Source organism: Protopterus annectens, chromosome 6.part0 (assembly GCF_019279795.1).
Source record: "Protopterus annectens isolate FY-2018-M chromosome 6.part0, PAN1.0, whole genome shotgun sequence".
Lineage (NCBI taxonomy): Eukaryota > Metazoa > Chordata > Ceratodontiformes > Protopteridae > Protopterus > Protopterus annectens.
Window position 1 is genome coordinate 1,307,167,668 of NC_056737.1, and position 25,610 is coordinate 1,307,193,277.

General features: G+C 41.9%; 1 protein-coding gene across 2 annotated transcripts in view; it reads right to left on the reverse strand.

The window, feature by feature from the left end:
* Positions 1 to 25,610, reverse strand: part of MMADHC (metabolism of cobalamin associated D) — a 287,294-nt gene that overhangs the window by 205,946 nt on the left and 55,738 nt on the right. For both annotated transcript variants that reach the window (XM_044074878.1, XM_044074877.1), the window contains exon 4: positions 20,486 to 20,703. In XM_044074878.1, the coding sequence (XP_043930813.1) occupies positions 20,486 to 20,703 (218 nt within the window). The remainder of the gene's footprint in view (positions 1 to 20,485; positions 20,704 to 25,610) is intronic.

A 25,610-nucleotide genomic window follows, 5' to 3' on the forward strand; every position in this document is an offset into this window, starting at 1 on the left:
CTCTCATGCTAGAGGAGCTAGCTCCTTCACTGAAAACTGTTGCCAAAAATTCGAGGAGACATACAGGGGCTGAAAAGGGGTCATATGTTTCTGATGCACCCAAAAAAACAAACCTCTTCTATTTACTTCTGTAAAGTTTTCTTGTAGAAGCTTTATGGGAAGATAAAACTATGTGATGGACAGGGACAAGAAGCATTGGTTGTCTGGCTATTACCAGAAGTGGAGAAAATATGTCGCCAGCTTTAAGTTGGAGATATCCGGGCGAACCATCCCTGTCGTGTGAGACAGGAAGTCTGGAATTGGATCCAGAATCCAAGGTGGGTAAATTAGTTAAGGCCAAAGAAATGGGAACCAAATCTGTCACAGCCAGAAAGGAGCAATGAGGATGACCATGCTCTTTAATAGGCAAGCTTTCTGCAAAAATTTGGGAATCAATGGAGTTGGGAGGATACTCACAGAGGAGACCAGGGGGCCAATCGTTTAGCACAGTATCTCTCTGTGATTCTGCCAGTAGGGGTATCAGAGCAAAGAAGCTGCTGCACTTGTTTAGGGAAGATACAAACAGATTGAAGCAAGGCTGGCCCCATTGATGAAAACTCATTTCTGCCCCTTCATGTTGAGAGACCACTCACAACGTAGTATAATGGACCTGCTCAGTTTGTCTACTATCACACTGGACTTTCTCAGAAAGTGTGTTATCAAAAAAATGGTTGGACGAGATCGCCCGCTGCCACACTGTGAGGGCTTCTTGACACAAGGGGTAAGACCTGGTTCTTCCTTGTTTGTTGATGCACCAAACCACTGACATTGTTTGTCTGAATTGCAGCAGTCCCAAAAAAAAAAGACCTGGAATGCCTGCAATGCTAAGAGTGCCGCTCTCATTTCTAGGACATTGAGAGGCATGTTGGCCTCTTCGCGGGAACAACTGTTTGGACTGTTTTCACCAGGAAGCACCCCCCACCCCAATCTTTGAAGCATCCGTAGTCACTATGGCCTTGGGCTGAGGGAGAATGAAAGGACGGCCTTGTAAAACCTGATCTGATCAAATCCACCACCAAAGGTATCTCTTACATGCATGAGTGATTCATATTTGGACCGACACATAGGTTCATAGGTTCATAGTTTGATACTAGGCTATCTTCCCTAGGGCATTTATAAGCCTAGCCAGAGTGTGTTTGGCTTTTGCCACCCTATTAGATTAGTTGACTGTGCCTCTGCATAGTAGGTCACAGAAGATGGCCCTTTTAAGGTTAGTTTACTGTGCCTCTGTCTAGTATGTTGGTAAAGAATAGACCACTGTGTTGCCAACATCCATTCTCATGTAAAACCTTGCTTAAGGAATTAGGACTACAGCCACCAAAATTACCTTGCTTATGGAATTAGGACTATAGCCACCAAAATTGATCCCAAGGCTTACTGAATCAATCAGGCTGAGTTTGCAGTACTGTGAATTATTTTTCTGACATGAAATCAAACTGTACTCTTGAAAGGGGAAGAGAAGCTATTACTGGAACCATGTTGAAATTTGCTCCTACGAATTCCAATGTCTGATACGTTTCTAAGATTTGTTGTAATTTATGATTATCCTCAAATGGGAGGCAAGTCCGGAGTACCTGATCTTGTGCTCTTATTAGTAGACGCCTGGTTGGGGCGGTAATGAGCCAGTATGGAAAACACGCGGAATCTGTGCAGTCTGAAGTGAGCTGCTACCACTGCCTTGCATTTGGTGGACACCTTGGGGGCTGTGGTGAGGCCAAAGGGCAGTGTTCTGAACTGGTAATGAGTGGTTCCTAGGCGGAAGTGTAGATACCTTCTGGAATGGCTGTTTATTTTTATGCGATAGACCTTCAGGATGCATACTATTAAGCACATCCAGACATCCTTGCACAAATACGGCAGGATGGATTGAACCATGACCATCCAGAACTTTGTGTGTCGAACTGATTTGTTCAAGTTGCCAAATCCAAAATTGGTCTCGAATCCTAATTTTTGGCACTAAAAAGAATCTTGAGTAAGTTCTGGTTCTATCTGGTCTAGTGGGACCGGACTCTTTCTAGCAGCTTTTGTATTTCTAGTACTGCTGCTTTTCTCTGATTGGGTGAAACATTGGGAAATTTGCATACAGATGCAGATAGAAGGGAAAAGGGAATTGTACAACCTCTGGAAATGATATTCTCCACCCACATATCTTTTGTGATATCTAGCAAAGCTTTCTGGTGCAGGGATAAAATCAACCCACCGATTGCCTCCAGAGGGGGACAACTGGGCTACCTTTCAGAAGCACTGGTAGAGTCTGTCAGAGAAGGAATCTAGACCCCCTGGTTCTGCAGGGCTCCTCAGCCACATGGGTGGTGTCTTCCATTTGAATTCCCCCTTCTGCCTCTGGGGGTATTATCTGCACGTGGATCTTGGAAAGGACCCTAGGACTTCCTGAGCCACATTTTCAACCACCTCGTCGATTTCTTGAGAAGGTTCTTTGAGGGGTCAAAAAACATATACCCACTGCACATTGGGTATCCATCGTGTTCTTCACTTCACGGCCAAACAACAAACTGCTGTCAAAGGGTGCACAGATGAACGAGGACTTAAAGGGCTCCACAAAAAAAAAAAAAAAAAATCAAGTCACACAAGCACATTCAGACATGCCTCCTGATGGTAATGCCAGAACCTGCTGCCCTTGAGGTGCCTTCAGCTGTACAAGAGATGAGCCTCATGGATGAATTAGTAATAGATTGTAGGGTAGCCAGCTGGAAGGCCAGAGAAGCCAGAGTCTCAACAGCAGTGGTTCCAGAAAGGAAATCTGACCATTCCTTTATCAAGTCCCTTTGTAGTCTCAGAAAGTATACCAGGTAGTTTGGCGACCTGAAGGCAAAAGGTTATGAAGCTTACAAATGCTTCCCAAATCTGTCCAATGCCCGACTCCCTGTTAGGGGCATGGCAGAAGAACTCTGCTCAACAAGTTCTTTCTTGGTGGCCGCTGTAATGCCCATAGCATCTACTGACATTTACTTGCTCAAAAACTCCATTCCTACAGGTGGTGCCAGAATCTGATCTGGACTTTAAGGATTTGCTCAACTGTATCAGGCTCCTTCCATGCCCACCTAGTGATCAAGTCAAGGAGTTCACTGGTGGGCAGAGTGACCCAGGAGGCAAATGGGCAGGTCCAAAGGCTTCCAGGAATACTGACTCCATTGGAGAAGGGCTGTCAGTGGAACAACCATCCTTCTACTTCCAGATCTCAAGGAAGTCCCCAAAACAGACATCTTTTGGTGGTGATTTTGGAGACATTTCCCCTTCATCAAAATCAGCATCTTCTGTGACCGACTCCTGAGGTAAGTCTAAGTGCCTCCTCTTGCACTTCCTCTTCCTAGGGACTTCCTCAGTTGGGTGCTCCAGAAAAGGGTCAGAAAATATAGAAATACCCTATTGGGTAGCCTGGACACTTTGGGCTGGCTGTCCCTGTAGAGAAGAATGATGGGGCTCAAGGCACAGAGACACACAGGATCCAGATGGAAGATCCAAGGGGGTAGTAGGATCCATCCATCCTGCCAGAGCAGAAATCTCTCTTCACCACCTCAAAGGTAGAGAGCTCCTGGGAGAAGGAAGCCAATGGAGCAGAGAATCCCCACCTCCACTCCACTGCCCCTTCCTGCCCTGAAGGCAGTCAACCCGAGTTGGAAGTTGAAGCAGAGCTGTCCAATGATGAGGCTCTGAGCAAAAGAGACCATCCAAAAACTTCGGAGTCGACTCCCATGCCTCACATCTGACAGGATGCTTCGGCATTCAAAAGACAGCTATGGAGCCAAGGATATCAACGTCTTTGGATTCAATCCAGACAGATTCAGAAGGTGCAGCTCCAGGGGCTCAGAAATGACAGGTCAGATTGGAGAAGGAGCGGATATTGGTGGAGTAGTAGAAACAAGGGCTTCCAGACCCAAAGGGGTAAGAGCCAGAAGTACTCACATCTGTATCTATGCCAAGAGAAATTTCCTCATCATTCTGTCCACATCATCTTCAGTCAGACTTCTGGAAGAAAGAGAAGAAGCCAGTGATGGAGACCTAGAGTGCCATCATGATTCAAGGTAAGGGGAAGGAACTCCAGATGGTACTGGGTTCAAAGATGGGGGATACCTTGTCTTAGGCAAAAGCCTCAGATACGAAGAAGCCTCTGTCGACTCAAACACCAGCTGGGCAAGAGCAATTTTTGGATACAACCTGTGCTTTTGGAGTTGAGGACCCCAAAGGCCTTGAAGACTTCTTAGATGAAGGTTCCTTTGTCTTGGCTTTAGGGGTTTGAGCACCAGAAACAGCTTCTGAAAAGGAAAGTAATCCTTTCAGTATCAACTTATTCTTCCTATCTTCCACTGTTCCTGGATTAAAAGCTTTGCAGATAGAACAGTCTATCTGATGATGGTCTGGGCCCAAACAGTAGATGCATAAAACAGGAGTGTCTGATAAAGGCAACTTGTGCCTGTATTTCTGGCATTTCTTAAAGCCAGAAGGGCCTTTTTCAGACATTATAACAATACTAAAGAAAATAAATGTAGACTTTTTTTTTTTGTATTACAGAAAAAATTATAGGAAGAAATATAGAAAATAGAGAAGTAGAAAAGTTTACCAACAATGATAATTTATACCACACTAAGAAAAGTGCAAGGGAATACCAACTATGGTAAACTAGACAACACAAAAAATGTGTAAAAAGGGAAGATGGGTAAACAGAAAAGTTGAGAGCAAAAAGGAGAAATCAACTTATCTGCATTGTTAAACACTCGAGCGCTTAAGGCAACCACGTCCAAACGCAAAAGTGGCAAATAAGATCTGAGGTACGTTAGGGGTCGGTGCATTATGAATAAGGGAGTAGCTCGAGCGTTTGATGGCCAAAAGCTAAAATAATGGCGGAGTTGGATCTGAGGGTCGGATCTGGACCCAGCTGGTGAAGAATGAATGAAAATTGACACATCAGATATGTTTTTAGAAAGCAGTCCCAAACTAAAACAGAATAGACCTAAGAGAAATGAGAATGAAGAGAAATATAATTGTGTGATGGTGTAAACAACACAACCGTAGGAGACAAAGGAGATAATGAAGTGGTAAGTTAAAGGTGACATTTCCAAAGCTGAAGTGTGGCAAATGTCAGTCGTATAATGTGCTTGCATGAAGAACAAAATGGGCTACCAGTGACTGTACTAGTTATACTGCCAAGCGTACAAAAAAGAGAAAGCAAGGTACATGCATGGTGAGATTAAAATGCAATGGGGAAGCGAGCAGATCACTACCAGAAAAAACAAGGCATAACATATTTAATTTTCCAATGAAGAAGAGATGACACAGACAGGAGTTAAGCGAGCGACTACACAATGATTATATCGCAATGTAAGTAAACTATCCATATAGTGCTGAGAAATGCAACAGGATTCGCTGGTGTGAAGTGGTTTTAAAATGGAATCTTTATCCAGTGATGCCATCAGTGAAATAATCACCAGTGAACAAACTTCACACAGAGAGAGACAGAGACACACAGAATAGAAAAACGTTCTCGCATAAGCAGTAGTCCCTGTCTGACGAACACTTAAGAATGACCATTCTGTTAAAAGGTCAAGATTCAAGAATATACAGAAAGATTCAATTTTGTTAAGTTTGGGGTACCATGTAAATGGTTTTCATGAAAACTGCAATATAAAAAAGTGAAGGGTTTAGTGTTGTGTAAGTTTCCAGGGTATAGGAAAGGAAGGTAGCCAGCATGGTTAGAAAGCAAACTAAAAAGTAACGGGGCTGAAAGTCTGGGATGGAACTTGACAGAAACCAGCTTACATGACAGAACAAAAGGAAATTAATTGCTCCAAAGAAGTACATTTTTTTCAATGTGACAAATGACAATTTTCTCCTTTAATTTAAGAGACTAATCGGAGATCAATGGAAATAAGTTTCAATAATGTCAATACTAAAACTAAGGAAACTGGCTAGATATTAAAAATGAGGATGCATTTCTCTCAACCTGCAGCCACCTCAAAAGGTACAGCAGCCCTTAAAAAGTAGATACATCCAACCAAGAATCTGGACAACTAATTAGCATAAAAATCTGAATACCAAACAGCACATAACTCTTCCTGCTTCCTGTAGAAATGTAGGGTACTACTCAAAAAACACAGCAAGAGAAATTATACAGAATATAAGCACATTATCAAAGAGACCGCTTAAATCTCTGTCAACTATAACTAATTATACTGCAAAACTCTGCCATAAAAGGGAATTTATTTTTGCTTCTGAAAAATGGGAGAATTAGGATGACTGTCCTTTTTTTAAAATAATGGCCATATATGTTGGTCATACAGTATGGCATTCTGTGTACTAGACAGGTTCAAAAAAATCATATGTGATGGGGGGGGGGGGCACTAAGAAAATTGAGTGATTATGGAAATAAAGTCTGAAAACAGGGAAATACCTATGAAAACGTTAAGCTCAGGATACCCAAATTACATTTTAGGTTGGACAACATAAATTTGTCTCACTGTCAACTCGTATTCAAATTCTGGAAATGCATTTTGGCTAACACTACCCACAAACTGCACAAATGTTGTAAGGCTAGGCTAGGCTGGATCCAACAAGCTACATGAAGCAAAATAATACTAATGTACTTCTCTGCATTTCTGGGACTCATTTGTAAGTGTTTACTAAGCTAACGACCACAAGGGCCATTTTAAGAATAGCCATGAATTCCCAAATTTTTGAGAAGTTCTGGTATCCTTGAAAAGTGTAAGCAGGGGCTTGGGAAATTAAACATTTACAAGCCACCTGTGCCCATTAAAGACAGGTGCCAAACCAGGGATGAATTTCTTGTTCCCCATCCAATTGTCCAAGCTGCACCTGAAATGGGTTATGAAGGAACTCTGCTTCACATGGATGGGGAGCCTGTTCCAGAGACGGTGTTAGTCTCTGAAATACATACTTGTCTCTCCAGAAAGTCCTATTTATATCACAGGCAAGGTTTAAGCCTTTAGAATGGGTAATTCTGATGCAGTTTGTTTTGTGAATATGCAGGAGGTCCATCAAACAGGGATCTGACAATACCCTGTATGCCAGGCATAGTTCTCCCCTTAACAGCCATTAGGAGACAGAATATAGGGATAGGGCCTTGAGGTGGTCTGCACAGGACATTTCTTTTAGTGAAGAAACTCTGTGGATGTTCCAATTGTTGGATATGCTTGGTTAGGTATATACCAAGGGGCACTGTACTCAATGATAGGTCTGATGAATGCAGAATACAATGGAACAATGATTTCCTTGGACTCAATGCCATACCTTTGCTTATAAGTTGAGCAACATAAAATGACCACCATGTGTCTACAGTAGTGAGGAAATCAAGGGCTAGATTACTGTCTGTCTCTCTCCAAGTCCTTGATTACTGGGTCAGCTCTAAGGGGTGGGTTGTCAGTAGGATAACTTCCCGAAGGACACTATTATGCATTTCTTGGCATTTAGTTGTAGTCTATGGCTCTGACATCAGTTGTCTGCGTCATTCCTTCCTGGAGAACATTTGTCAGTGTGTGATTCAATGACAGCTCCTACTTTGGAATAATTTGCAAACAGTCAGCCAGAAGCCATTGACATTAGCCTTGATTTCAGAGAAGTAAATGCCAAAAAGAAGCTGTCCCAGGAACAATCCTTGAGGGACTCTACTTGAAATTGGCCTCTTTGTAAAGGTAGACTCTCCAATTCTAACTTCCTGGGATCTGTCTGTGAGCCAGTTGGCTATCCACCAGGTGACCTAAGGGTTTGTACCTAACCTCTTGAGTTTGTCATCAATGCCCGAGTGGGATACTGTGTTAAATGCCTTGGCCAGGGCAAGATAGGCAGTATGAAATAATCTGCCCTCATCCATTGCTTTGTGACCTTCTCAAAAAAGTCCACCAGGTTGAGTAGGCATGACCTGCCCTTGAAGAAATCAAAACTGGGTTGGGTCCAGTGTTGAGGCTATGTCATTATTGATCATTTCCAGGATAATTCTTTCCATGGCTTTGCATACGAGACTAGTGAGATTTATGGGTCTGTAGACAGCACATCTTTATGCAGATATTTAACAAACTAGATGGGAGATAGTTATTGTCAGGAGCCAATGAAAAGTTAATTGGGATTCAAATTTCTCCTTTTAATGTTTTTATGTAAACTTAAAAAGAAAAATATTAGTTATATTACAATAAGTTGGGACCTGTAAGTTAAGTTTGGAAGCAGAGTTTAGTAGTTAGCTACCCCAATATCTTTTAAGTTTAAAGAATGTAGTTGTTTACCAACTGTTAAAATTTGTTTGTTAAAACAAAAAAACACACACACACACACACACACACACACACACACACACACACACACACAAAAAAAAAAGGTAAAGTGCTCAGAAAATAGCAGTTAAAAGCCTGTAGTTCCTGTAACTTATGAAGAGACGCAATAAAACCTTTGTGGTAGCTATAACAAACATCTAACCTTGCGCAGGAGGGTGAGTGGAGACCAGTAAGCCCGACTATGAACTAGAGTGATGAGAAGTACTCTTCTAAAGGCCACTGTAAAGAATTTAATTAAAAAGATGGTGCCTAGACAGTTCTTCCCTTCTATAAGGCATGAGCAACATAGATAGCACAACCGCCAACCTTGATTACTGAATAGCTGAGCAAATCAAACAACTGTATGGAGTAGGACAAGATCATTGACAAGCTGAGAAATTAATGCAGTTCTGCTCACATTTCTCTGTGCACACAGTACAGGTCATCAGACAAGAAGACATTTCAGCAGTATTATTTAATACTCCATACAGGAAAGCAAGTGGATACAGTGGCAGCATCTCTTCTGAGACTACAGCTAGGAGGTCTAGCAGAAGCAAGGGATCGGCTCTAAAATCCAGGCTCTGATGTGAAGCTGGACATCATTACAATCAATGAGAAACGCCCTTTCTTTTACTGGAAAACTAATTATATTACTAAACAGACTAATATATTATATATATATATATATATATATATATATATATATATATATATATACACATATATATATATATATATATATATATATATATATATATATATATATAGAGAGAGAGAGAGAGAGTGTTTATCTTTAGAATTACTGATGTGAAATCATCTTTTTACATTATTATTTCTCTTTGGAAATTGTGTGTTCAAATTTTCACTAGTCAAAAACATCTACATCCTTGTTGTAGATTGTAAGACTTCACTGCCTTCTCTGTCTCAGTTTAGTAGCACTAGTTAGATTGATTTCACCCACTGCCTTATTACATATAGTAGAACAGTCCTTTTACTGACTTGGATGTCGTTTGGTACCATCAATCAAATCAGGATGACTACAGTTTTGCTGACTGCTATGTCATCACCTTTTAGCAAGTCTGTGCATTTGCTCTATATTGCTGTTCTCCAGATGCCCATTTCTGGCAATATTTAAAGGTAATATTGCAGAGCTGCTAGTATTTTACAGGTAACTTTACAATATTGTCAATTATCGACACTAGGAAGACAGAAACCAAATCAACCTTAGTTAGAGTGCAAATTTTGATGATATGTGGTACTGCACTGCAGTTACTGACTGTTGTACAGCTATGGCATTTGAAGTAACTGCTCTACTACAGTACAGCACTAGAGAGTTTTGAACTGAACCACCTGATATACTTTTGCCGAGTGTCCTATTGTTACTGCACTGTAACTATTTACTTTACTGTTAATGTACTTCTACTTGTTTAGTACCATTTAGCCATTACTGCAGAGTTACTGCAACTGGAGCACACTATCTGCTACTCATTCCTGCTACTACTTGGGTACAGAACAAATTAATCTATTACTTCAGCTAATAATTGCACTTGACCTCACTTTCTATTACTGCTGTTGCTGCATTAGTTTTATTCATTTATTTCTCAGTTAGTGTTTGCTAGATTTTATTGCCGGTTAGAATCCTGCATAGACAACAATTGCAGTCGGGGTTAGTTTGATATCCTGTTACTGCCTATTTAAGTGGTACATTTTGGAATATTTTCTGCTTAAATCCTGAGCTTTGGCCGGCTAAGACCTAGCTGTATTCAACTGGACGTATAAAAGAATTCAAGTACCTTTTATCTACACTTTTTTTCCAATACAGCATTTTAATTGATTTACATTTATGTTGCATTGAATATTAACTGAACTGGAAGTTTTGACACTTTTTTTCAGTTAGTTCCCCACCCACCTTCCCTGGTTTTGTTTTGGTGTTAACCTTGGTGGCTTTGAAACTGCCCGCTTCTCTTGTAAATTTGTGTTTGGATACTCCTTCTGGGCCCATCTCATTTGCTCACTCAACTGAGTGCAGTGAGATCATATTCTGATTTCAGGCACTCCTACTGTGAGCATCTGGGAAAGAAAAAAAAATGTTTAAGCTCGTTTCCTGCCTTTCCTGTAAGTGGTCTAGACTGTTTGTAGGCTTCTGAGCCCTCAAGCCTGTGTTGGAGGGAAGCCTTCTAGCTTAAATTTTGTTTCTTAGAACTAGCCAGTTTCCTAGTTTCAGCACTCAAATCAGTTTCTTGGAACTTAGCACTCGTAGAACTCATTGTAAGCACTAAATAAGCTGCAAATTACTACAGCACTCAACTTTCCTCACTGTCTAGAGGAAAGCAGTTTTTAGTACTTAATAAATAAGCACCTATCCAGGCATGTCTAAGGGTCATCTCCCAGTGATTTCTCCTGTCTACCTGATGAATCTGGGCATCTTGGGGCAATGCAGCAATTGCCACATGTACACAGACAACCCTCTCCTCCTACCATCCAACACTACAACCTGTGAGAGATGTACTTATATAGCCAAACTGGAAGCAAAGCTCTCTTCACCCAAGACTGGACTAGACAGTCAAGAGGAGAAGGTAAACACTTGCACCACACTCATCACATAGTCCCTCAAAACCTACACGACCAAAACACACACATAAAAACACAAAACCTACACCTACATTCGCGGAGGCTCTCAATAAAAACCTGCCCAAGCATCAGAGATCTCCAAAGCAGAAATGCAAACAAACTCCACCCCCCCCAATACAACCCAAATGACACATAGCCCACAAACTCAGTGTGTCACTCAACCACAGCCCATAAGGCATAACAACGTACCCAACACTTTAGTCATAGGTGACTCTATAGTCAGGCACACTGATGTTTGACTCACCAGGCTAAACAAGGAGAAAGTTACTGTCAGCTGCCTGTCAGATGCCAGGATCCGCCACATAACGCATGCACTCAGGTCACTCCACAACAAGTACAAATATGACACTGTCATACCTCCCTGGACTACATGAAAAGAGACATGGGGGAGCTCTCCGATCTTGTAGCCCAAGCAGGTATGACCCTAGCCCTGAGTAGCATCCTGCCATCACCCAGAATGATACCACAGTACAAGGACAAATGAATGACTTCAACAATTGGCTAAGCTTCTGGTGTCATTCTAAGGGGATCCAGTATTTTGTCTGCCTGGGACGACATGCTTGACAGACCACAATGCTTTGCCAGAGATGGCCTGCACCTGTCGCCCTTGGGATTCCGGATACTGGCAAAGACTCTTGCCACCCCTATAGTGCCTTTTTTAGGCAAGGTTCAAATGACAAATTCACCACCTTAACAGGTACAAGCAAGCAAAATCTGAGGGTAATGCTACTCAATGCTAGAAGTCTAAACCTCAAAATTCACTCACTCGAGGCACTCCTTAAAATGGAGAACATCGACATCTGTGCAGTGACAGAGACCTGGTTCAAAGCTCCAGAGAGCACCCCTGCATTACCAGGCTATAATTCATACCACACCTTTCGGCCACCTAACCCGGAATGAAGCACTAAAGTTGGAGGCGTGTCCATATTCATTAAGGATATCCACACCTCCAGGCTAGTTGCACAGCATAATGCATCAGAGATTATCCAAGTGCAACTAACTCTGGGCAAGACACAATCCAAATTGTAGTTTGCTACAGACCCCCCACCATGCCCAGGATTCCCACTCCTCATTTCTTGATACACTGGAAAGTATTAGGGTACAACCCAACACCCTAATGGGCGATTTCAACTACCCCACCATTAACTGGGAAAACTACTCATGTACTAACTCTTTTGCTCAACATTTTCTGGAACTCATAAATTCCAATGCCTTGGATCAATTTATTCACACCCCCACCAGGGGCAGCAATATCCTAGACCTGGTCATTACCAACATGGGCAACTGGTGTTCCACACTAGAGATCAATTCCTCGTTGGTCAGATCCAACCACAAGCTAATCACCCTAGACATCCACATCCCGCCCCCACCCCCAATTAGGGAAACCACCGTAAAAAACCTCTCCAAAGCCAACTTCACACTTCTTAAGACAGAAGTGGCAAACTATGACACCCATGCAGATGGGCAATAGAGGTACGACTGCTGAATCCTACACAAATGCACTTTATAAGCACTTACACAAGGGCATGGCTCATGCTATCCCTAATAGAACCAAGATGCTATCCTCCAAAACAAAAAAAAAAAAAAAACAATCTGGTGGTCCTCTGCCATAAACAAACTCTACAACAGATGAAACTGTTGCAAAAAAAAAAAAAAAAAAAAAAAAAAGGTAAACCTCAGTAAGAAGCTGAGATCCCTCATAAAATCCTCCAAAGCTAGTTACAAAAACAAAATTGCCTCTGACTCTAAAGACAACCACAATGCATTCTATAGCTATGTCAAGAATCTCAATGGCAACACTCAGATCTACTCCGAGTTACAGCACAATGGCACTAAATATACAGAACCAACTGATATTGCCAACATCCTGGCAGACAGGTTCAGTGCTAACTTTACCCCCTTTTCACCCCCTAGATGCAATCGCAGCCTCACCTCAGGCTTTGTGCTCACTGAATGGCGCACCGCGACGGTTATCCCACTCCACAAAGGGGGAGCCACGACGGACCCAGGGAACTACCACCCCATTAACCTGACGAGCCTCGTCTGCAAGGCCATGGAACATATCATCATTGAACTCATAAACAAAGACATTGGTAATCTCCAAACTCTGGACCCTACCCAGTTCGGGTTTGTAAAAGGCAGATCATGTCTCCTAAACCTGACTGACATCTTTGAAGCAGTCACCAAAGCCATAGAGGAGGGTAAGGTGGTTCACACAGCTTATCTAGATCTCGCCAAGGCTTTTGACACCATCCCCCACTCTGGAATTATAGATAAGCTCACTAAAGTAGATATAAATCCCTATGTCACAAGAAGGGTTGCCAACTGGCTCACTGACAGAGCCCACACTGTGAAAACAGCAGACTCCAAATCCGACTTCAGACCCGTGACAAGTGGAGTACCACATGGTTCAGTCCTGGGTCCTCTCCTTTTTGGTATGTACTTTTCTGAAGTACAGGCTAATATAGACGGTCTTTGGCTAATGAAGTTTGAGGATGACTGCAAACTAGGAGCCATAATCAAAACTCCTAATGATGTGGACATCATACAAAAGGGCCTCACCGAGACACATGCCTGGTGTCAAAGCCATGGCCTGAAGCTCAATGCCAAAAAATGCACTGTCATCCCCTTTGGTAAAAACTCTGTACCCATGAACTACCACATAAGTGGTAGTCTACTTAATGCCAAAAGTGCGATAAGAGACCTTGGGACACAGGTGGACAGTAGTCTCTCCTTTGATAATCACATCGCCACAGTAGTCAAGAAATCCTTCTACGTGGCACACCTCATCACAAAAGGTTTCTCATCCAGGAAAAAAAGAGGTCATTGCTCCCCTCTACTTGTCACTCATTAGACCCACTATAGAGTACAATGCCCCTTTTGGTATGTACCTCACAAGACATCTACAACAACTGGAAAGGCCACAGAAATACCTCACAAAGAGGATTACTGGCCTCAAACAGATGCCCCATGCAGACAGTCTCAAAAAACTCCAGCTTTACTCCGTCGCATATCGCCTACTCAGAGGCCATCTCTGCCTAACATACAAAGCTATGTCAAACCCAGAGCTGTTGGACATGCTCCACTTAAAGAAATCCCAATCCCTCCGAGCTACATGCTCTAGGGACCTAAACCTTGTCACTACAATAAACAGAACATGCTGGAGGGACAGATTCCTGTTCCAGAGACTTCCCATACTTTGGAACAATCTACCTATCTATATCAAACAAAGCCCATTAGCACTCCAAGAAAAATCTTGATGGTTGGATGGGAAATAGGAAATTCACCCCAGGGATCACCTCTGGGGCTCTGCTCGACAAGGGCACAGGAAAATAATTTTCTTGGGTGGTGAAAGCCAGGGTACCTTTTTGGCTAGGCTTATATAGGCCCTAGGGCCAATAGCCTAGTACTTACCTATAAACATACGGGTGCAAAAAAAAAAAAAAAAAAAAAAGATAGATAGTATTCATTGAAAGTTGCTTTCAGTTTTTTTTTTTTTTTTTGGTTTGTCCAACTGGAGAAATTATATTGTCTGAAAACTCATGAATCCGTTATTACTATGGAATAAATAATCTTAGTCTTCACAAGAGCCAAGTTACCAGGTCACCCAATTATCTGTACCAAATATGGCCTTTCATAACCCCTACTTAAACCTTTATAACCCAGGCCTCTCCACTGGTTACACTCCCAAAGCCTCTAAACAGATGCAGAATACCATTACACAGCTGGGGCCCAACTACAAGGTAAATATAGGCCCACTGGCCTCACTAGACTTGTATGTAAAGTAACGGGTTATTTCCAAACCACCTCATTCATCTGGGCCTTAAAAACCTCTTAATCCCAAACTCTCTCAATTCACATTTTTTTTTTAAAGATTTAAGAGGCAGCACCTGTCTTTAATAAAGAAACCAGCAGTTATGCAGTATACACAGCAAATCTGAGCTAGACCAATGATTTTGACACTTAGTCATGCAGACTACATCATCTGAATAAAATCCATAGGTTGTGAGCTGGACAGGCACAGTGGTGCAGCGGTAACATTGTTGCCTCACAGCAAGAGGTTCTCCAGTTTGATTCTCAGCTGGGGTGCCTTCTGTGCGAAGTCTGTATGTCCTCCCTGCATTCGTGTGGGTTTCCTCTGGGTGCTCCAGTTTCCTCCCTTATTAGAAAGACATGCATCTGGAACGTTTCTCCCCGGGCATCCACTAAAGATTGGCTTTGTTCCAAGTTGGACTTCCCCGGTTAACAAATGCTGCCCGAACCCATATGTTAGAGTCACAGCTTACATCATCTGAATACAAATCCATAAGTTGTGCGTTGGACAGCAAACTGGCTGCCAGAACCCATATGGTTAAAGTCACAGCTGCCGTTTCTAAACTAAAAGTTACCAGTGGTGTACCACAGGGCACACCGTCTCCTATTTATCATCTATTTCTCATACCTTTAAGCCAATACTACAGTCCCTTTGGCTATCTAGGTTTGCATTGGATTGTGAAAAGGTGTTTTTTATTTCTCCAGTGGCTGACCATTGTTTCACTAGAAGTTAGGCTATGTTAAGAACTGGTGCAAGGGCAATGATCTCAAAAGTGAAAAATATAATATAGTTAATTTTGAACAATATTTTCAACGTCACACTATATAGGGGGCACATCCCACCAATCAGAAACTGTCTTAAGGGTTTAGGCTGTCCTGTTGAATATTCCTTATAATTTCAACATGTCACTGCATAACAGGAAAGCTTTCTGCTTAGCGCATCTCATTCTCACCTACATTCAGAGAAGTCTTAATTCCCTTAACACCTCTCTCATCAGATTCACAAAACTGCCCCTTCAATACAAGTTTGTCTAATAAAAGTCACTCAACTTGACACTCCTCACAAATTTGTAGCTAAAAAGCTCAATGGCCTCAACAGCCTCAGTTATCCAGACAGACTGACAGCCTTCACTCTATATTCTGTCTTATAAACTTCTCCACTTTTGTGTTTAGCTTTTCAAAATATGAAAGATCCAGCCCTTCTGGACTTATTCCTTGTCAGAAAGGACACTTGCTCATATTACCACTTAAATGATCTAAACCTTCATATTACCACTTAAATGATCTAAACCTTCACTAGATAAGCAAGACACATCTCACATGTGGGGAGGGGGATACAATGGCATGACACAATAATTTTCCAATCAGAGTAGTACCCTTGCCACTTTTAAGACAAAACTAGGTAACTATATGGGTTTTGCAAGATGCTAGAAGGAACTTGATAGTCTACAGACCATTACTAGCCTGACTGCCTACTAATATTCCACTGCTCCCCATAGCTTCAGCAGTTTAACCGAACAATGAATATCACTGTCATCACCATTAATACCAGAACATTCAAGACAACCTCTGCTTAGACTTGTCAAGCTGCCATCAATCAACAGGCTAGAACGACAGCATGTGTCTAGCTCTACTCTAGTGGAGACACCTCTCAAGCCATGCTCAGAAGTCTATTTATGGGGATGCTTAAGCCTGCAAATAATGAAACCATCGTAGCAAAAGGTATTACTAGCGTATCCCTTAGCTATCAGGCAAAGCACTTTCGAACACTCTTCTCTGGTAATTCCTTTGGCACAATCACTACCACCTTGCCAAAATGCAATGGATACAAAGATGAAAAAATGATAGCAAATTTAAATGAAGTGATAACTACTCACAGTGAGCCCAAGTAACATCTTGTGCTGAATTCCAGGTATTGATGTCATATGGTGTTTCAAGTCCAGCAATACCATTCATGTGACCTGTGGCTGAAAAGGCATGCCCTTGTGAATAGTAACAGTCTGAGTTTCCACAGCCACTTGCTAAAGTTGCCAGAATGGCACAGAATGTTCTTATCCTTTTCATAACTAAGAGATAAGGGTAAAACCCCAGACCTCAATCACAGTGTGTCTCTAGTGCTCCATCTTGAGCAGTACAGTTTAAAATGAATCCGAAGCTCTCTGATGAAACTACTTAATCCTATAGTGCACCCTTTCTGGAGATGAGTACAACAGAAGGCTGACAGTAGCCATCACCACCCACAGGTCTTTTGTAATGTCTGGCTGAATCAAGGTGAACATGAAGTGTTCCCCAAAAGGCAGTCCTGGACATTGGTAAGGACTGTGACTATTAGGCTGCTCACCTTTGTGAGTTGATTGCAGCCAAAAGGAGCTGGTCCACCTACATAATTTGACCATAGGCTATAGAGAAGGCAAACTGCCTAAGTCTGGGACTTCTTCAAAAAGAAGAGCAGTTGGTCAGGGTGTCTAAGAGCATCAACAATGAGTACCTACTTCCTCTTCTGTGACATCACTGCCAAGTCTTAACAGACCTACCAAACTAGAACTTCTTCCCAGAAGGGAACACTAACTCAGAGTATATGGCCCAAAACATGCGATTATGCATGGGTAAATACAGTACCTTGCAAACCTCAATGCCAGCAGAATCAAAAGGAAAAGGACCCATGTGGATATCCACTGTACAAGTTAAGGTTAGGATCTTAAACAGCTAGTCCTTGACACCATGATCGTGTAAAGCTGACTGCTTTTCCTTTGACCGTTTCACCAAGGAAAAATTTAAAAAATGGAGATAACCTGGGTATTTGAGGCATTCAAACCAAACATTGGGGACAGCAGAACATATTCTTTCCCAGCATATCCATAAACTTTGAATCCTTAAAAAGATAGTCTAGATGGAAAGCTGCTGTGGTCTCTGGGATGACAATGGAATAAAAAAAATCATACACACTGGAGTCTGTCCTAAGATACTTCCTCAGGACTTTACTCCACTGGGGGCTTGTAGAAGCCATTGGACTTCTTGGAAACACAGGAAGGGAGGATCCAGACTACAAAAATAACATCCTTAATGTTAGGATGACCAAAAGCTCCTTTTTCTTCCCACTATAATCATTAAAGAATTTCTGAGGAGAAGGTCTGGGTCCACACAAAAGTTTATAAATCAAGCGAGCTTCTCAAAGATATTATTCATAGGTTGGTACTAGGCTATCGGCCCTAGGGCCTATACAAGCCTAGCCATAACAATTCCCTGGATATTTCTTCCCATAATATTTTCTTCCCTGGACCCCTGTCTAGCAGGGCGACTAAAGTGGTCTCCAGGGTGAATTTCCTATCTCCCATCCAATCGTCAAGGTTCCTTTTGAAGAGGGCCAATGAGGCACTCTGCTGGACATGTATGGGCAGTCTATTCCAGAGTATGGGGAGTCTCTGAGTCAGGAACCTATCCCTCCAACATGTTTTGTTCATTGTGACGACAAGGTTTAGATCCCTGGGGCGTGTGGCTCTGAGGGATTGGGATTTCTTTAAGTGGAGCATGTCCAACAGCTCAGGGTTTGACATGGCCTTGTAGGTTAAGCAGAGATCGCCTCTGAGTAGACGATATGCCACAGAGTATAGCTGGAGTATTTTTTAGACTGTCAGCATAGGGCATCTGCTTTAGGCCTGTGATTCTTTTAGTGAGATATTTCTGCTGCCTTTCCAGCTGTTGCAGATGTCTTGTGAGGTACACACCAAACGGGGTACTGTACTCTATATAATGGGTCTAATGAGGGATGAGTACAGTGGGACAATGACCTTTTTTCTGGATGAAAAGCCCTTAGTGATGAGGTGCGTCACATAGAAGGATTTCCTGACTGTTGTGGCGATGTGGTTATCGAAGGTGAGACCACTGTCCACCTGTGTCCTCAAGTCTCTCATCACACTTTCGGCGTTTAGTGTACTGTCACCTATGTGGTAATTCATGGGTACATGTATTTTCCCCAAAGGGGATAACTATACAATTATTGGGCATGGGAGAGTGATCACAGATGTATTTGGCAGGGTCTATATTATGATATTGCATGTTCAGAACAGTGAACGACACAATCAACCCCATATGTAAGCAAAAGCTTACAATGTCGAAACCTCAGAACAGAGATTTTTTGCGAGAGAAACAAAAATCGCTGTTCCGAGAGAAAAACAAAAAAAATGTAAAACATTACATAATGTGGGGGGCTTCGCCTCCCACACCTCCCCTACTAAAATATACCAACTCAGACATCGCACTACAGTGCCGAAAATGGCAAAGTAGCAAAAGCGGCCAAGCAAATTCTTTCCCAGGGAAAGAATTTGCTGAAAAGCCGCTTCACTATTTTACCTTTTCGTGCTTTTCAGTTCAACAAAGACACATTCGACAACCTGCATCTGCAACAGAGCAATAGGCAGCCATTTGGCATTCCACCTACATGCAAATGACTTTCTCAAGAACATTCTCCACAGATGAGAGGCTTGAGATTTGTCTTTAGTTAACCAGATCACCAGCATCACAGCCAGCCTCCTTATTCCCAACAATGAACTCTGGGCAAATGCTGAAGACAGGCAGCAAACAATGAATCAGAAGTAATACGGCTTGGACTTCTATACACCATTGGAGGTAAACATAACTGAAATTTCTACACCCACCAAAACCTGGTCTGTGGACACTACCTGATCCAGTCTGATAAAATATGACAAGGTTCGCAACACCTAGACTGATCTTCAAGAAGATGGTATTAAGACAGTGGACTAATTATTTTCTGAAAATAGATTGGCCTTTCTAGTCATGGCTTCTAAACTGCAAATGTTGCAGACTAATATAAAACTAGCATAAATGCTGTTTTATAGAAATGTGATACCAAGATCCAAAAATATTATGTCCTAAAAACAGGCCACAATTTGACAATGTTATTAACACTGTAAGCATAAACCAATTAATTGATCCATTTGGTTTGCTATAAGTAACTTTACCAAAAATATAAATCCAAGTATAAATCCAAGTTGGGTGGCTGCAGTGGTTAGCGTTATCACTTCACAATCCTCGGTTGGGGTGCCTTCTGTGCCGAGTTGGCATGTCCTCCCTGCAGTCATGTGGATTTCCTCCAAGTGCTCCTGTTTCCTCCCACATTCCAAAGACATGCAATAGGTGGATTGGACACACTAAAAAATTGTCCGTAAAGTGCGAGTGAGTGGTACGAATGAACTACAGCGGCAGGGCTAGCCGCCCGGCAGTGTAAACCTTGACTTGAAAAGTTTGTCACTGCTGAAGTGACACCCCAACCCCATGTGTAAAAATGGGAAAAGGGGTGGTGGATGGATGGCTCTACCTTTGGTATGCTAAATTCTCAGTCATTATACCAGCCTTTTCAAAACACTGAAGATCATGTGTTGGCACTTAAGGTTTCCTAAAACAACTAAAGCTCAACATGACCCCCTGGGGTTGGGGACTGGCATAATATCTCATAGATGCAAGGTACAGGGTTTGATTCTTACCTTTGAGTTGAGAAATTTGGCTAGGCTTAAAATGGCCCAAAAGAGCATACAGCCTAGCACTGACTTACGAACCTGACTTATGAACCCAAGTATAACATGATAAATGCACAGAGCTAACCATTCCGTACTTGGCATGTAAAAGTTGCAACTACTTAAGTGAAATTAATTCTGCTAAACAGTAAATTAATTACCTGAAATTCATGAGCTAAACAGTAAATTAATTACCTGAAATTCATGAACAAACTGTGCCAGCACAAATTCATGTCTCTCTCCTGCAGAAGGCTCCGTCAAGACATCTGGAAGCTTCCTGTGAGTTAGGACTATTTGTTGTGCAGTTGTTCCACTAAAATGACAGTCAAATCCCACATTTCCAGGTAATTGGAACCGCTCATCTTGTGGACCAAAGGGACCCATTTTTTCATCAGGCCAAACTGTCCTTGGACCTTATAATGAAAGAAAAATGTTTTTTCCCATGCCATAAATTATGTACTGTGGACAATAGTTCTTTCTAGCAAAAAGCATAAATTCCACTAAAGAAGAATCTTAGAGTTATATAATCTGAAACTTCACAAATCTGAAATATCAGCCTTTTCTATAAGCAGAAGAAAGTTTAATAATTTTATTTATTTGTCATTTGTTAACCGCGTCCAACTGATACAAAGGCCTGTTTTCAGTGGAGACCTGAGGAGGAAAGCTCCACAAAAAAAACACACAAGACTAACAATGGTTTAACACACAAAAAGAAATCATCCCTAGGTTTACACTAGTATGCCATAATATAGCAAAGAACAGAGAGAGACTGGTGATAGCACTATACTCCACTACGATCTAGCATAAAGAGGTGTAAGGAGGTGTGGGGGTGGGGTGGATTAAGTAGGGTCCTGACATAAAACTACCTTCTTAATTCTAGCTCTTGTCTAAGTCCAATTTTGAAATTATTCATACAACTGATGTTAAGAATGTTTGGTGGGAGATGTTTTTGTTGGTTTTATAAATATAAAGGTTTGATCGGAGCTGTGTAGCATTTGAGAGGGGGTGTAAAGGGATGAGAGATGAGGGGGAAGGAGAGACTATGGGTTTGTTAAGTAAGGTGTGTGTGAATTGCAGCTGGGAGAGAAAAAGAAGTTTGGGGAACTCAAGCCATTGAAGCTGCTTTAAAGCAAGACGGTGATTTGATTTATATGGTTGACTACTGGCAAATTGAGCTATGTTGTTGTAAGTTTGTTCCAATTTGGTTAGTACGGTTGACTGTAGAAAAGTGAGTACAGGGGTGTGTACAGAACACAGGATAGGAGGAAAGCCTGTGTTAAAGTGGGTTTGGTATTAGAGGCTAGAAATTTTTTTTGTTTCTATAGAGCAGACCCATTTTTTGATTTGTCTTTTTAATACAGTGTTGTACATAAAGGGCGAATTTTAATTGGTCATCAATTACAATACACAGAAGTTTAGTGAGAATAAGCTTTAATAAGGGTCTTGTCATGTGATGAGATGGTAAAGGTGGTGTTAAGGTGGGAGAGGGATTTACGGAGGAAAAGGAGTAGTTTGTTTTTGGGGGGGTTAAGATGAGCTGATTAACCATTGCTCAACAGTGTGAAATGTGTGTTGAGTGACAGAGTGGAGGTGAGAGATGTCATCAGAGCAGGAGATGAGGGTAGAGTTGTCTGCATATTGTATCAGGACGGAGGCTGTATAGGAAGAGTAGAGGTTGTTTGTGAAGACGTTGAAGAGAAGCGGACCTAGAACAGAGCCCTGGGGACACCATTCTGAAGAAACTGGAGCAGGTAGAAAGCCACCTGACTGACTAACCTTTGGAAAGGTAGCTAGAGAACCAGAGAATGGCAGTGGGGGAGAGGTTGAAATCAGCTAGCTTAATGAGTACCTTAGGAGTGTAAGACAGTATTGAAAGCTTTTGAGAGATCAAGGAAAAGACATGACACCAGTAGGTGTTTGTCCCTTGCCTCTGACAGAATGTGTAAAAGACAGAACGGCTGTGGAGGTGCCATGGTTTGGCATCAAGCCATGCTGAGTAGCAGTCAAAAGGTTTTTGTCAATTAGATAGTTAAGAAACTAATTGTGTATGCATTTCTTGGAAATTTTAGTTGTGAGAGAATGGCTATTGGTCAATACTTTGACGGATCGGTGGAGTTACCTCCTTTGTGTAATGGTATGGTATAAAAAGATTTCCAAATGTCAGGGACAGTAGATTCTTGGACTGAAAGACTATCGAGTGGGCATCAAGTTTAAGAAAGAGGGAGGCTATATGTAGGGGGGAGCATGGTTTTAATTTAAAAGTAGAAGAGATTTTATGTCGGCAGTGGGAGCAGGGTTTAGAGAAAAAGGGGTGGTACTGTTGGTGTTGGGAGAGGTGGGTGGAGGACTTAGTTTGGTCTATAGGAGGATTTTTAGTTTGGTCTGTACGAGTTATTTTATTAAATTTATTCGTGAACTAAGAGCTTAGTAGAGTGGCGATTTCTTGAGGTGTATTGTTTGGCTAGGGGTTGGGGTAGTGGGTTTTCCGGGGGAGGGAGGTAGGATGTTGTTAATGGTGCACCAGAATTTTTTTAGGGTTAGAGTTGTGGGTGAATTGGGCCTCATAGTAGAATTTTTTTCTCATCTTTGATGATGTGCTTTTTTGTGAGGTTTCTGAGCTCTTTATATTTTTGGAGTAATACAGCAGATTTAGTTTTTAACCAAAGTTTCCAGGTGTTTTCATGATGTTTCATAAGAGTCAGTGTGTTCTTAGACAGCCAAGGGGTATGGTTTGTTTTCATCCTAACTTTCCTTAGTGATGTTAGGGTGTTAAGGATATCAAGGAAGGTACGGTTGAATTCTAGAATGGCATCATTGAGAGGAAGGTGTTTGAGGTTGGGACAGTTTACAGATGCAAGCCTATTACTGAAAGTCTGGGCATCGAAGGAGGAGAGGGTGCGATGATCTGTCTTAGGATGGGCCTTGGGCATACGAAGGGAATGTCTACGTACGAAAATGGGGAGGTGATCACTCAAGGAGTCAGGTAGTGTACCTGGGTTTTGGTATAGGTTTGGGTCAGACATAAGGATCCAATCTAGGGTGTAGCTATTATAGTTGTTTTTATTAAAGTGAGTGGGTGTTGTAATGAGTTGGTTGAAACCATGGAGATTAATGTTAAGGTCTGGAGAGGAGGTTGATCATTTTTCCCAATGTTGAACTCTACAAGGATAATGGTCTCATAGGAGATGTGGAGAGAAATCCATGAGAGGATGGATTCAAGGATAGGAATATTATTTCCAGGTGGAATATAGATGGCTACAATGGCAAATGTATTTTGTGTGCTTAGGTGACAATTTAGAATAGGTAGCTTGTTTGAGAGGAAGTTTGGGAGAGCTATTAATAGGGGGGGGGGGGTTAGGTTGAGTTGTTCAGAGTACAGTATTGCTACTCCTCTGCCTTTTGGAGTTCCTATTTAGATGGTAAATGATGTAGTGGGGGTTAGGATTTCAGAGTTTGAGATATGTGGTTTTAACTAGGTTTCAGACAGGGTTAGGATATGTGGAGAATAACGGGTTACTAAGTCTGTAACTTTGTTACGCAGACTTTCTAAATTGATTAAGTAGATAGTGAGGCATTTAGCAGCAAAGGGGGGTGGGGTGATATTGGTAATTATTGAGCGACAATTTAGAGGTGGCAAGTGTGGGGGGGGTGGGAGGGCCTGGATTGGGGTGTATGCCCCCATCAAGTAGAAGAGTTGTTAGTGGGGTGGATTTCTAAGGATCTGAATTTTAGTTTAGGTGAGGTAGGACTGAGTATTTTGAGTTTAAGAAGTTGTTGTTAGTGGGGTGGATTTCTAAGGATCTGAATTTTAGTTTAGGTGAGGTAGGACTGAGTATTTTGAGTTTAAGAAGTTGTATACTGAAGATACTGAACAGAGGAGAAGAGATTAAGATGGGTAAGACAGTACCTTTAATGAGTTGTGGGATGTGCGCATGCGCGCGTGTCTGTGTGCGTTAGATGGTGGTAGACAACTTCCTATTATGTACAACTGAATTAAGTATATGAAATAGAACAGCAGAGTGCTTATAAGGTAGACTTGAAGCAAGACTGGAATGAGGATTATGAGCAGAAGTTGTTGGAAGTGTGAAAGAGAGGAAGAGGGGTTTAGAATTGTTAGGTTCTAGTTTGGGAGAAAGGAAAAGAATATGAATAGAGGGAAGAACAATATGAAGCTGAGTGAGATGTGAGATACTGAGAATTAGTAGGCGAGTAGATATTTGGGGGATGGGGGAAGGGGTGGTAGGTTGGAGGGAGTTTGCAATGGATGGGCTCTTTTTAGAACTAAACTATTTCCACAATCCCTTGTAGTTCATTGATATTTGTATTCCATACACCTTAAGACACACAAGATATACCTCAAAACAACAAATATACAGAAATTGGTGAGCACTTATGAGGCAACCACACCACATTGGGGATGCGTAGGGGCCATAGAGTAGGAAAAATAAGAATTTGGAAATGGCACCTATACTTGTAAATTCTGCCCAGAAAAGAGGTGGGAGCAGGGGAGTGGGTGGTGGTGGAGTAAGGGCTCAGGTACGGCACATGTACTATGTGCAGAGATACAGCTGGATGTGAATTTCAAAGTCAGTTTGGGGAAAGCGCAAAATGAAATGACCTGGACAGCGCAGGACTGTTAAAACACCAAAGCCGTAAGTAAAAGGTGCGGCTAACATCAGAGTTCAATTGCTATCTTCCTAGTCTAGGGATCTGGTATGGTATTAAGATCTTTAAGGCAGCAAGTAAATTCAATGATGGCTGTTTTAGGAGTTATATCTCAAATTAGCTTTTCTAGCCTGTAAAGGATTGTTTTCTAGTTGTTAAAATTAGCCCAGGTAGTGGGGGAGCTTAGGGCTTGGGATGGTTGGGGGCATATCAAGATTCAGGGAGTTACAGGGGGGACACTACAGATAACAGCCTGTCTGGTGTGCATGTCACTTTACTTAACACTATACACTAATTTTAAGCAGACAGTACAAGTCACTGAAGGACATACTTCTACAAAAAGTAAGTTGGCTTTTTCAGCAGTGAGGCTGTGATATTGTTGGGACTCAGGTTTGGTGTCCGTGAAATAGTGCGCTGCTGGACAGGGTAAAGGAATGAAGCACAGTAGTATAGACATTCTACATAAAGTAAATTGTTCAGCAGAGAGGTGGTGATATTGCTGGGACTCAGGTTTGGTGTCCACGAAATCACAGACTGCTAGAGAAACTAACTCTAACTCGCCTTAAAGTAACATGGGTTATGTTCAGATACATCTCACTCATGTCAGTCCAACTTAAATGTTCCACATACTACAGTCTATTAGCCTGGAATTTGA